Here is a 14,372-nt window from a genome sequence, read left to right as displayed (position 1 = left end):
GGGAATGAGATTGATGGAGTTGCTTTGGAAGCCAGCATAGACTCGATGGGCTGAATAACCTTGTGTTGTAAGGAAAAATGATATATATATAAAAAAAAGTTTGATCACCAGAGATGTGAGTTAAATAGTCATGGAATTATACAGTATGGAAACAGGCACTTTGGCCCAACTTGTCCATGTTGACTAAGAGGTCTATCCAAGCTAGTCCCACTTGCGTTTGGCCCATATTGCCCTCAATCTTTGGTTTATCCATGTACCTGTCTAAATGCCCCTTTAAACATTGTAACTGTACCCACCTCCCAGCTTCCTCTGGCAGCTGTCGTTCCACATACCCATCACCCTCTGTGTGAGGAAAAAGTTTCCCTTTGGGTTCCTTTTTAAAATCTTTCCCCCTCACCTTTAAACCTATGCCCTCTAGTCTTAGACTTCCCTACCCTGGGAAAAAGTCTGTGACCATCCACCTATCTATGCTCTTAATGATTTTTTTAACCTCTTATAAGGTCACCCCAGCCTCCTACACTCCAGGGAAAACAGTTCCAGCCTCTTTATAACTCCTTCAGTACTGCATTGGTAAAATTCTGATTCTTGAACTATTTAAACTGTTGTAAAACATTATTTACAAGATGTTTGTGTTTCAAAAAAACAACTATTATGATCGTGACTCTTACTCTTAAGTTCACCTTGAACCAGCCAAAAGTTTTCATCAATCAGGAAGGAGGAAACTATTGTCACCACATAATCCCCTCTTTTGTAATTACATCTAATCACAAGGTTGGTGATGTATCTGGATCTGATTTCCCTAAGTCAAACAGTGGTTTATAAATCAAGTAGAACAAAGAGCAAATGTGAACAGTGCAGTGTTTTTAATAGCTGTATTTATTCAAATTGTAGCAATTTACCAGAGAGCAGTCTCACTGAATTGGGAAAACACAGTACCTAAACACATGGAGCTAATGACTGGTTCGTGCTTGGTTGTGAAAATATCTACCACCCAACAATCATTTCATTCAGAGAACCTTTAGAAACAGTGGACTTTAGTTTGGAGGTTTTATTTTCTGTTTTTTTGTTTCTATGTCATTCTCCTTGCATTAGTAGCATATGCTGGAGTACTGTTTCATAGGCCATTGCTGCTCTCCATCACTTAACCTAAATGGCCATTCTTTATAGATACCACTGGGGGGTTAGATTGAAGTTGGGAATAACACATGTAAACCTGGCTGAATCCCTGTCCCCCACCCCTGCGCGCCTCCACCTCCCACCCCCCCCCCCCCACCACCACAAAGTACCCAGCAGTAGAAAGCAATGAAACCTTGGCTCAATTCTCCTGATCCAAGCGTCATTCTTGGACCCCCTCACCACTGCCCTGACCGAGAGTAGAAAACCTGGTAAGAGTCCAGGGCCCAAACCTGTGTGGGTGGGGATCACACCAGGTGATCCAACTTGCCCACTGAGCAGTGGGCTACCCCAACCTCATTACTTCTCTTCAAAAGGAGCACGGTATTTGAGTCTGGCGCTAGGAGAGTCCACAGTCCACCTGAAGGACCTGACTGCAACCCATGAGGTTTGTGTACATTTTTAATAACTTAAGTTTAGATAATAGGTACTCAATTTTAAATATTAATAAGTGACTTTTACAGTACATAATTTTTAACATCTCAAAATAAAAATCGGTTTTAAGGGGAGCATTAAGTTGTTTGCTACCTTGCTCAATGTTCTTGCATGGCTTCCAATATTAATGTCCTGATAAGGTCAGTGACATGTTTGTCTCCACTGATGCTGCCTGACCTGCTGCATATGTTTCTTTTAAGTATTAATAGCCTGGTGTGATTTTGGTGCTTTTTCATATTTCCAGCGAGTTTCACCTGAATTTCAAATGCTTTGCTTTGTATTTCAGTGACCTCTCCCATTTGTTCTTGTTCCCTGGATCTCAGTGCTTCAGACCTTCCAGTAAAGTTGCCATCCAGCAAGTTCTAAAAGATGCAAGGATGAGATTCTGACGTTACAAGTGCCTCAGCTTTAATCTGAAGTTTAAAGCGACGAATAGAAAGCTTGTGCTGTCAAAATGTTGTGGAAATCTCTGCTGGATACTATCCATGACTTAAACACTGACCACAAATATTCATACTGATGCAGTTTTATAAGTCTAGCCACATTAGAAACCCTATGAAGATAATAGCAGTAAAATCAATTATTTTACCATCAGGATAGATCATAGCTATTAAAGTCTGGGAAAAGAAAGATCAAGCCTACTTTCAATAAAGCAAAATGGGATAATTAAAGCATGTTGAAAATACCTCAAATTTAGCACAACACCCAACATTTATTGCAGCTATTAACCTAAGTTGGTTTCCTACTGTTTTAAGTGCTTTAAATTAGTGGGACTAATAAATTGGATGAATTTCCTCCCAGTGCTAGGTGGGATGTTAAATATTGAAGTTAATTATTGAGACAGACGGAGCTCCAAGTCCAAAGCTTTGCGTGTAGGAACAGTCTCCCTACCCTCAGGCAGGGATGAACCCTGTAAACACCTCGAATCCCTGAAGCAAACGGCAAGCTCCACGTGCTACAATCCTTCGGGATTCTGCCCATGCATTTGTTGCTGAATCTTCTGCAGCATTTCTTGCATTCGCCGCAACTGCAATATAAAAGAGGCAACAAAGCCATGGTTATTTGGCAAGGAAGATGAGGCCTGGCCTTCTCACCACAAGGACAACTGTGGGTGTGTTTCTGATCACTGACAGATCTCCCCTATCTTATCCAACTGACCACACAGGACATTATGGCAATAACTGACCCTGTCCTGTCTGGAAGACCCCATACACATTGTCCAGCAGAGATTATTATAAAGGAGACAGTGGTAGAATTCTTAGCCTTGATTTATCCCCCTCCTTTCACTTAATAGCTCACTAGCTGTCACGCCCTACTACTGAAAATAGGCTGCCTCGAGAAAGCTAGAAGAGAGACTGATGTGAAATGGTGAAGCCTATGTTGAGCAACTTTGCTGGTGATCTGACCATTTCTTCCCCATCAAACCTTTTCAGTGTTCTTTGTAAGCTAGCCTCACTCAGAGGCAATTACATTGATTATCCATACCACAATGCCAAACCCAAAACAATGGAGATGTTGCAACCCTATTTATGAAAATATTCAAATTTATAAATTCATCTCTAGATTGTTTAAAACTACTAAAGTTTAAGCCTCATGCCCAAGTCTATATATAATATAACTAGACTATCTCCATAGACCCACTTGAATAATTTTTTTTCTTTCTCCTCTGATATGGGCATCACGTGCACCACCCAAAGGACATTCATCATCTAACCACCCCCAATGCAGCAGGGACCTCGACAAAACAACATAACGATAGCTGAACCGCACTGGTTAGAAAAAGCTGGTGGCAACACTTCTCCTGCCCCCTTTCCCATTGAGAAGCTCTTGGACTATAGTTTCACTAGTGTTGAACTCTCAGTGAGAGTGAAGATAGCACTTGGAGTTTGTCCTGCCAACTTAACTAATCCTGATCCAGGATGATAAAATGTGATCACAGTGGGGTTGAAGCAGTGCATGCAAGTCCTCCCCCCCCCCCCCAATTTGTGGAGCAATCCTGCACTTAAGATCTCCACTAAATGTCTTGGTGGAGAGCTGGACTAAGCAAGGTTGGCCTGCAGATTTCTCTCATTAACACATTAATGTCTCTCATTAATGAACTCTTCATTACACCAAGAGCGAAGCTATATTTCCCTGAAGACCTGCAGTTCTTAATGCAACCAGTCACTTGAAGTTAATTACAATAGACATTTTTTCTTACCTCCTCATCCTTCTCCCGGATTATTTTCTCTGTCTCATTATCCGTCAGACCTGATACAATGGGAATTGGGAAATCTGTGCCACTCTCCCTGGTAAGTTTGCTGAAACAAATTGTAGGAACATTTGAGTATCTACTGATAATTTCAAAGCCCATATCCACATTATGAACTGAGCTTGTTTCATCAACCCTTGTCAACCTTTCGTGAAGAACACAATCAACAACAACATGTCCATCTAAGTGACGATTATTTTCTTTTGGAACATCACTAGAAGCTTCCCACCATTGATGCTGGATGGATTGGCAGTAAACTGGTTTGTGCATCACTCCTATAGAGAACAGATGGAACATTTACAATCCACTGCTTCCATTTCCATGGTGGACTGGCTGATTAAGCATTGTGATTTCCATCCTTGCTTCCTTCAGCAGCTCAGGATATGTCCCATCTGAATGTGGGGACTTTTCAAGCTCAACCTGAATAATCTTTCATATTTTTTTTTACCTGATCCAATTTCTCTCCCATGTCCTCAATCACTATTAGCAGCATCTTAGAGGATCATGTCTCAGCCTTTCTTCTGTCACCACAATGTTTCCTAATGTTCCAATCAGTCCACTGTTCCTTTAACTATCTTTTTACCTTCTGGATATTTATAATAAACTTTAATATTCTCTAATATGAAACCCACTGATCTTTACCCATACATTCACTTTTCCTCTCTTCCTATTAGTTCCTATTTGCAGTCTTTCCATTCAACTTGATCTTCAGTTTATTTAGAACCTGATAATTTATTATATTTTCTGATGAAGTGTCATTGATCTGAAATATCAAATGTACCTCCTTCCAAAGGTGGTGTCTGACATGCTGTATGTTTCCAGCAATCTCCAATTCTAACATCTGCAAGTTTTTTGGCTTTTAAATTTCCCATCACATTTTAATTTCAGATATCCTGGGAGTTGTAGCTTTAAATGCTATTAATTTCTCCAATAGGTATGATATTGTTTGTACTTAAACTCTACTTGAAAGCTGCCCTCATTTAACTGCACAACTTTGCTTTCAATTCACCAGGGCCAGATCCTTTTCCGACTGACCAAATTTAGAGATACAAAATTGGTTTTGTTATTGTCACATGTATTGAGATACAGTGAAAAGCTTTTGTTTTGCATGCCATATGGACAGATCATGCCACGCATAATTACATTGAAGTAGTAAAAAGAAAACAGAATGCAGAATATAGTGTTGCAGTTACAGAGAAAGTGCAGTGCAGGTAGACAAAATGCAAGGGTCACGATGAGGTAGATTTAAAGATCAAGAGATCTTTTGGTGTATGAAAGGTCTATTCAACAGTCTGATAAGTGGGATAGAAGCTGTCCTCGAGTCTGGTGGTTTGTGCTCTCAGGCTTTTCTATATTCTGCTCAATGGGAGAGGGAGAAGAGAGAAGAGAGAATGAGAGAAATAATGAAAATAGAAGCAGGAAGAGGCCATTTGGCCCAGCTCCACTGTTCAACCTGATCATGTGTTTTGCATTTTGCATGATCCATATTTTCCATTGCTACTCTAAATTTAATAATATTGTGATCAGTTTCTTCAAATGAGGAGTTCTACCTGATTCTTTTCCCAGAACTAAATCCAGCACTTGGTTATTGGTTGGGCTGTTGTTATGGAAATGAGAGCGACTACTGCAAAACAGGGGTTTTATTGGGTCTGCATGCCAATTATCTCTTGCATTCCAATTGAGTTCATCTAAGACCACACCTGCTTTCACACTTTGATTGTGTAAATTAGGTAAATGGTGAAAAAATTAAATGGTGCAGACAGTTCCAGCTCAAAGAAAAATCCAAAACATTACAGCTTTACTAATGAGGTGTGACTCCATACGATGTTAAAATGTATTTATAAAACGTTTGCAGGCAGAAATGAGGGGGGGGGGGTTCAGAAATGGAAGGAGAAAAGTGTGCAAGAATGAAGCAAAAGTGATAAGATAAACGCAGCACCTCACGGGATTCCAGGCAGGCAGAGGGGCAACTAGGCAGGTGGAATGATGGCTCAGGAATGTGTGGTGGGATGACAGTGTGGGAAGGGGTGGAGCACAGTCTCAGTACTAAGTTTAAAATACATGATAAATACTTCTGTTTGATGAAACAATGGACAAGACTAGATGTTTATACAGACTTCCATTAAGTTTTTCTCCTGAGCTGCTGAGTACATTGGTGTCCCAATTAGTGCCTTCCCACAGAGTTTTTCAGTGCTCTTGGATCCTGAAGTCTGAACACTCAAAGGTAAGTATCTCCCTGTACTTTAAAAAAAATCTGCTTGGGCTGGTCACTGCTGTGCTGGGAACCTGGCATGAACCCCTGGCCTCTGCTGATGTGCCACAGCAATGATCTGCCCCATGTCTCGGTGTGGAGAGGCTGCCTGTGAGGGCTGCTATTAGGTGGATCGGGGTAAGCAGTCCTTTTACTCAGTGCTGAGATGTGGTGCTTCGGGCTGCACCCTGGCCAGCAGGAGGAGTGTGGGCCATGGCTGGGGACTGGCAACAACTGCTCCTTGTGTTGAGACTGCCCAGGTCCTACAGTCTCTCTCTTCACCTCCTGTTGGACAGTGGAGGCTGCTGTCTCCTCTATCTGTTTAGCTGCACAGTTCTTCTCAGAGCTCATCAGCATAGAGACTCATGGCCAGAGACTCTTATATTTCTTGATTAGTTTATAATGGAATATTTTATCAAAGACCTTTTGAAAATCTGGATGTTTACATATATGGCATTATTTTCTACTCTCTCTACTAACTCCTCAAGAAAAAAGGTTGGAACAAGATTTTCCTTTTAAAGTGTGATTGGATTTACAAATAGTCTTTTGAAATGGTCAGAGATCAAAAAACAAGGGCTCTGAGTGTCCAGGTAAAGACATAAATATAAAAAAAATCATGAAGCCTATTTTACGGATATTGGCCTTTATCTGTAGTGGACGTGGGAGAGAGTTACACTGTGGTTTGTCAAATCCCATCACCATAGGGTGACCTCCGCACTACAGTTGTTTGGTTAACGGAAACTCTCCCTGACAGAATTTACAAATTGCTACCCAAAGATTTGAGATATGGAATAAAATTGCTATGTGGACTGTTTTCTAGGAATCAACCCCCCCCCCACCCCCCAATAACACTGGGTGGGGAGTGGTCACCTGTACTCTTCTGTGGAGCTTGAGCACCACACAAATGGATATGTTGGCCCTTGAGAAGATGTGACAGATTTGCTGAAATAATGCTGGACTAAAAGAATAAAGTTGTGAGGAGACGTTACATGGACTTGGGTTAATGAAGGAAAGATGTGTATTTTTAAATTGCCTTTCATAACTTCAGAATGTCTCAATGGACTTTAGCACATTTCAGAAGTATCTTGCTTCCTATAAAGTCCATCCCATAAAGTTTAGTTACAAGGTCCCACAGATTATAAACATGATATTTATTTCAGTGATCTTCATTCTCCAAGATATCTTTTGAGATATCAGTTCTAGCCTTTGGATCATCACTGAAATTAACTGCCCAACTACTGGGGCTATGCCTTTGGGTGCCAGAAGCCTTAGTCTGTTCTCTCCTTCAACCTCTGCCTTTCTTCTCTCCTTCAAGGTGCTCCTTACATTTATTTCCAAGCATTTGGTTATCTACCCTAATTATTGCCCTGTATAATGCAATTTGTTGTTTAATTGGAACACACAGACTGTAAGGGAGACCTCTTCTGTGTTTTCAAAATTATGTTGGACATTTTATATTCATATCAGATGCCAGAAATACATTTGCTGTAATATCTCATCTGGAAATTCACCACCTAGTAGTACATTCCTTCAGACCAACATCAGAACATCAAACTAGTTATATATTCAGGTCTCTGGAATAAACTTGAGCCCACAACTGTTAACTCAAAGGCAGGAGTGCTCCCACTGAGCTACAGGTAACAATATTATGGTCAGGAGATGAACTGAGGTTTTTAAACTTGATTCAGTGGAGCAGGTGGAGAGAAGCCATTTCCTAGGCTCCCAGAACATAGGAGCACAAGCTTAAAGATACAGCAAGGCAATCCAAAAGTGAAATCAGGAAAGTGTGTTACAAAAGGGGGAGTGGACATGATCAGCTCTATTCCTCAAACCCAGATCGACAGGCTTTTAATCAAGTAAGTCTATCAAGGCAATGCTTCAGCTGTAGGTGAATGGAATGGACATACTGATCATCCATGCTTCAAATAATGTAAAAGGCCCAAAAGACGCTCCTGGTCCCTTGGGTCACCTTGGTTAAAGTTAAATGGGTTACTCAATAAAGGTTCTCTCTGGCCTTGTGCTTTGTGTTTTATGATACAGCAAGATAAAATGTTACTTTCACAGCCATTCCTGCAAAATATATTGAATGTGGTACTTTTTCTCTATTACGGTGCAATGTTTTTGGTCATACTAAAGATTCCATTCCAAGATCTGGTTTGCTGCTGAATAAATGGGATTAAATCTGAGGCTATTATCCCATTATCCAATGCATGTAATCCTACCTTTGCTCGTGATGAACTGGTTGTTAATATTTGATCAATTCCACCCAATGATGCAGCTTTTATAAATAACTAAGGGACTACAAAACTCTTATCGGCTTAACTTGTTTTGTTTATTGGTGGTTTTAAGACACAAGCTGCGGTGACTAAAGGTTGTTGAGTAAAACTGGTTTGAAAATGATGATTTGAAGGAAACTCAACCTATCTCAACCTGCAACAGAACCAGAAACATTTTTAAGTTCTTAATATTGATTTCAATATGATTTAGTTCTAGATTCCAAAGCACTTGTTTTGTTTAGTCCAAACAGTATAAACTTAAGAGACAGGCTGGCTTCAGTATAACTGAGAATGCCAACTCCAAATCTCTTCCTCTCTGGACTGGTGGAGGAGCATTCACACCATAGTGTTGCAAAGGAAGTTGGTCAGTCTCACTGCCATTCACTGACATCGTATCTGATTTGTACCTCACCTTTGCTCCATACCCCTTGATCCCTTAAAAAGATAACATATCTATTTTTCACCACCTTTCCATCAAGGCCTTCTAGCAAGAACCGTGCAGCCTCACCGTTGTGTCAATTTTCCCTGTTTTCCTAGGAAAGATTCACTGCCTGCACCAGACAATATAAGCCTCCCGCTTTAGAGTTGCAGACCGCCTTTAACTACAGCTAGCTAAGGACAAGACTGACCCCTTACTAACGTCTCCCCCACAGTCCATAGTACACTACTCTCATATCTATTGATCGAGCAGGCAGTTGTGCTGTTTGCATTACAATCAATGCACAAGGTTAATTGTGCATTGCAATACCTCGGATCAGTGTTGGTGGCTACCGAATTTAGCCTTTGACATCTCCTTTTTCACTTTTTGAGTAGATTGACAACATCAGTAATAATAGTTCAGATACTGCGTTGACAATGTTATTTTAGTATTGCGAAGTAGTTAAGTATTGACCTCTTTTGTGCTCAGGAAGTGTTCAAAGCAAGAGGTTAACATGCACATGGATCCCACCTCTGTGTAGCTCTGGACACTATCCTTCAGATCCAGCTTTTCTTTCCAATCAAACAAGCAATTTAAATACAGGATTAAATTAAAAACACCATCCCAGACATTTCTATCAGCATATTTTAAATTAATTTGCCTGATTTCTTGATGTCCAGTTGATCTCTAAACAAGATCACTTATGGCAGATGAAGTTGCAATAATTTTCAGTTTTTAGCTCTTATCTAGTATCTCTTTGATAACTGGCAGAGGTCTTGTTAAATATTCTTGTGTCTCTAGTGAGGGGCTATTTCCCATAAAATGGTATCTTGTGTAGTCCCAATGGTCTCTAGCTTCCCAGAGGAAAGATGTAGTATCCTACGTTTGTACATTTTTCTAAGAACACCATGGTTAAAGACTATGTATGGCTCTGAGTATATCCAATATTTCAGGTGAGGCATTAAAGGAAGAAGCAATTAATTACACTGTACTCAGAAATCAGCCGGTATAATTAATCACAGACACAAGGGTCAAACTGTCTCAGTTCAGAGAAGAAAACTTCCAACCATGCAAAGTTTGCAGTCCTGCAAACACAAAGCTTATGGTTGTTATGTCCTCCTGTTGCAATAGTTGCATACACCTCAACTACAGCATTACACTTTCCTGACTGACCACTGATTTACCTACTAATCCACTGGGCCATGCAAAGTGAGAACTGGAGAAACTTGGGTCAGCTCTCCACCATTCTACTACCATCATTATGATCTACTTACAATTATTGTTATCTGAACAAACACACATTATTTATGAATATTTATCTGGCTGCATCTATCACAGCCCTGCTTGTTGTGCTCTGTGGGGAAGTAATCTATAATGTATTTATATTTGTTGTAATTGAATTGAGGTATAGTAGTTTATTCTGTTTTTGAAGGTTGTGCAAACTGCACAATAAACACATTGCAGTGTCTCTGACCCAAAACATCTTTCTCCTTCCACAGATGCTGACATGCTGAGTGTTTCCAGCATCTTTGGCTTTTATTGTGCATTAATTTTACTGCATGACTTTGAGATTCATTATTAGCACCATGTTCACACTCAATGGCATTTAGCATCAAAAATCTTATCAGATAAACTATAAATATAAAAACAGAAAATACTCAGCAGATCAGGCAGCATCTGTGGAATGTTTCAGAACTATAAGTATACTGTCATAATCTTCCGGTTTTTTTGGGATATGTTACAGTAACAGCTGATAGTCACACCATGAAAATGAAAATGGAACCATAAGGCTTGTTTGGCTGGTCCTGTGACTATTCTCTTTCCCCCAAGCCAGGACCTGAATCTAGTTACAAACTTTAAAGAAAGCACTTGCACTTACAGTTCATCCTTTGGATATTACAGAGTATTACTCATATACTTATTAATTCCTTCTTGAAGAGTCATTACAGCAGAGGGGGAGGCCATTTTGCCCATCAACCCCTTGTTGGTTCTCTACAGAGCAATCCACCCATTCCCCTTTCTCTACCCAGAGCCTTGCAAGTTTATTTCTCTTATTCTGATACCATTTCTTTTCAAAATAATTGATTAGCTTCAGTCCAGCACAGACAGTAATCTGAGGCTATTATCCTTACTGCAAAGAAAGTTCTTCCTCATCCGCCCTGTCTCTCTCTCGCCCAAAAACTAAATCTATGTCTCCTAAGTTTATAGGAGAAACTTTGACTCTTATCTAGACCAGTCATAGCCCCTGTATTCCTCTGTCAAATCTTCCCTCACCTCCTTTGTTCCAAGGAGAATAGCCCCAGCTTCTCCAACCTAACCTGGTCACTAAAGATTCTATCTGCGTTGGTAACTCTCAATTTGTTCTGCCACATACAAAGACCTACGTACGCACAAACCCCAGATACCTCTGTTCCCACACAGTCTATTTAGCCTCTCCCCACCCTTTCTGCCAAATCCATCACCTCATAGTTCTCTGTATCTCATTCCATCTGTCATTTGTCCACCTTTCTGGCAGCCTGATATTTTACAATGTTTTTATTGAGACACGCGTGGCAGCGGACATGTATGATGAAATCCATATGCTGAACGAGTGTTCAGATTAGCCACATATTGGTGACTGAGGGAGGTGCTTTGCTCATCTTGTGAGAGGCCCTATTCCTCTTTGAATAGTGTAACACAACTGTTTATATTCTGAATCTGACATGGTGTCTCCATTTAACATCCAGGACACAAGTATTTTGGACCAATTACACAATTAGTCTGTCCCTGGACCCCAAATGATAGGCAAACTATAGCAATGGTGAAAAGAGGAGTCTTCAACATTGAATTCTCCCTCATGTCCTGAGTGGTTTGCAACATATTGATTACTGAGCAGTAATTTTTGTTCTATGGGTCACTTGGGCCAGCAGGATCCTGCAAGCAGGACTGAAAAGATAACCACATAATCCTGAGCTTGGTAGTGGACTGTTTCTTTATCCTTCATGAAAATGGAGAGTGGTTTGCCCTTCCATAAAGTAACAACTTGCCTTGGTTGAAGGCATGTAGCTTCTTTCCTTGGGCAATATTACAGTTGCTGCCGTATCTGCCAGAGCTTGACTTGATATTAAGGTTGAGGCCCTGGGAAGCAGCCTTGGTTCAGTCATGCCATTCCTAGTAGTTACCTTAATGCAGTTGACCACATACTAAGATAACCTTTTAACCATTGAAGGTGTTGTACTGAGGAAGGCCTTGGGAGAAGTAGAGATTACTTGGGCTGGAGATGTTTTTCATCTTGTAGGAACACTGAATGTTAGTGTCAATTCCAAACCTTGGACCACATCTCATTGGAGCTTGGGATCTTGAAATGTTGGTCCACAATTAGTATGCAACTTAATCCCTCAACAAGAACAAGGACTGGTCAACAATGAACTGGAGGTAAACATAATGGTTAGATGAACTTGACCAGGGTTAGTTCCACAGAGTGCCGATAGCAATAACCCCCTGCATTTGATTGGCGTCTTTAATTTGGAAAACCATCCCAAAGCAACTTACAAAGGTGTATGGATATTAACATGGAAGCTGGATCAAATGTGTGTATTAATTTTAGACAAAAGGGAGCAAACAGAGGGGTTCAGGGAGATAACTGCAGAATATGGACCAATGAAGGGAAAGAAGATGCACAAAAGGTTGAAAACAGAAGAACAAGAGTTAGAAAAATAGTGCAGGTTGAGGCCATGCAGAAAATTAAACAGGGTAGGAGTTTTAAATGGAGGGTTGGGACCGAACGAAATCAGCAACTGAAATGGTGATGGGACAGGTTAGCCCAGTTGGATGCAGCAGGGAGGTTGGGTGAGGCAGTGGCAAGTAATGCCATGAAGATGGAACAGATGGTCTTTCTGAGAAGAAGTCTAGCAAAACATTGTGCTTCCCAACACAATGAATCAGGCTTAGTGAGAGGAAAATGGGGGTAGAAATTGATCATCTTTCTTCATTATGAAATCTCAGAACAAATAAAAGGATAAAAAGAAATGAACAGAAGCCCAGGTAAAGAGTAAACTATTCAACAGGTGGAGAGGCAGTGAAGATTGGGAAGAGAATTCTACAATGTTGTTAGGATTTGGTGGGGGAAGGGGAAGTGAAATGTGAAAATGGACAAGAGGTTGTAAGTAAATGACTTTGGGATATTTTTCACAATTAAGATAGCAATCAAATACACCACTGCAGGCTCTGTACCAACTTTAGTCCTAAATCAGCTCATCTGGGAGTTTCAGACTCCCACTCGAGTTACTATGTTTGCTTAAATAATGTGGCCTTTGTGGGCAAGTGAATCCTGCTGTATTCTGCTTATCCCACCATCTGTTCTAGGCCAGGCTAGTTCTAGACAGCAGATTTTTCTCTTGCTCAAAACAGGGTGCAGTTTCTGATACTTGGATATCCATGAGGAAAGAGTATGGGAGCTTGGCTATAATCTGAGGGTTGATGGAACAAAGACAGTCTGAAGGCATGGAGAAAGAAATTTCCTTCAACTTCATAACAACATTTTCAGAATTTACTCTGTACTCTGAGACTACAAGTTCTTACATAATTCCTTTCCATTGATGTACTTTGAAGGGTAATCCACTTTCATCTGCCTCCTGATCACATCACATTACTTAACATAATCTCTAGTGCCAATTGCTTGATTCTCCCCACCTTGAGGGGAGGGGTTCTTGGTGGAAAGTTGGACACTCAGAATTTTTGGGCCTTTTTTCCACTTTTTGTTTTAAACATATTCTTTTTGCAAAGCATATTCTTACAAGTTTAAAGAAGACACCAAGACAAAAGGTCTTAAATCTGAATAGAGCAAATACTGAAGAGATAAAGCACGGCAAATTGAGAATCTACATTATAAGCACGACAGAAAATAAGCAATGGCCAACATTCATAGAATTAATATGTAGTTTATAAGTTTGCTTTTAAGGCAAAAAGCAACAGGAAAAATAGTCCAGCCATGGCTAATGAGACATTAAAGATGGTTTTACATCAAGAAAAGAATTATAATGCTGTCAAGAAGAGCCATAAGGATTGGGAAAATTTCAGAATTACACACAGAAGACCAAGGTGTGGATAAGAAGGAATGTAGAGAACATGAATAGTTTTACAGATTGGAAAGTAGCAAATGTAACCCTCACTATATAAGAAAGAACGGAAAGAGAAAACAGGGAAATGTAGACCAACTTAGCCTGACATCAGGAGAAAATGCTGAAATCTATTCTCAAGGAAGTGGTAACAGAGTACTTAGAAAATAATAATAGGGCTGAGCATCTTTAATTGTGGATTTATGAAATAGAAATATTCTTTTAAAAATATGTTGGGGTATTTTTGAGGTTGTATCAAGATGTGGGTTAATCAGTTGATTGATCTATTTGGGCTTTGATAAGATTCCACACAAGAGATTATGAAAACAAAATAGATTCACCAAGTTGGGAGTAATATAGGAATGAAGTTTGGTTACTGGACAGAAAACCGATAGTAGGAATAAACAGGCCACTTTGAGGTTGGGAGGCTGGGACTAGTGTGCTGCTGGGGCCCCAGTTGTTCCTGGTCTGT

General features: G+C 40.2%; 1 protein-coding gene across 3 annotated transcripts in view; it reads right to left on the bottom strand.

Annotated features, from left to right (window-relative positions):
- Positions 1 to 864: 864 nt before the first annotated feature.
- The window catches only part of LOC127581224 (septin-4-like), a 70,056-nt gene continuing 56,548 nt past the window's right edge, over positions 865 to 14,372 (bottom strand). For all 3 annotated transcript variants that reach the window (XM_052035386.1, XM_052035387.1, XM_052035385.1), the window contains exons 10-11: positions 3,809 to 3,908; positions 865 to 2,635 (exon numbers count right to left, since the gene is read on the bottom strand). In XM_052035386.1, the coding sequence (XP_051891346.1) occupies positions 2,564 to 2,635; positions 3,809 to 3,908 (172 nt within the window). In that variant the 3' untranslated portion in view covers positions 865 to 2,563. The remainder of the gene's footprint in view (positions 2,636 to 3,808; positions 3,909 to 14,372) is intronic.

Source organism: Pristis pectinata, chromosome 21 (assembly GCF_009764475.1).
Source record: "Pristis pectinata isolate sPriPec2 chromosome 21, sPriPec2.1.pri, whole genome shotgun sequence".
NCBI lineage: Eukaryota > Metazoa > Chordata > Chondrichthyes > Rhinopristiformes > Pristidae > Pristis > Pristis pectinata.
This window is presented reverse-complemented; position numbering and strand designations above follow the sequence as displayed.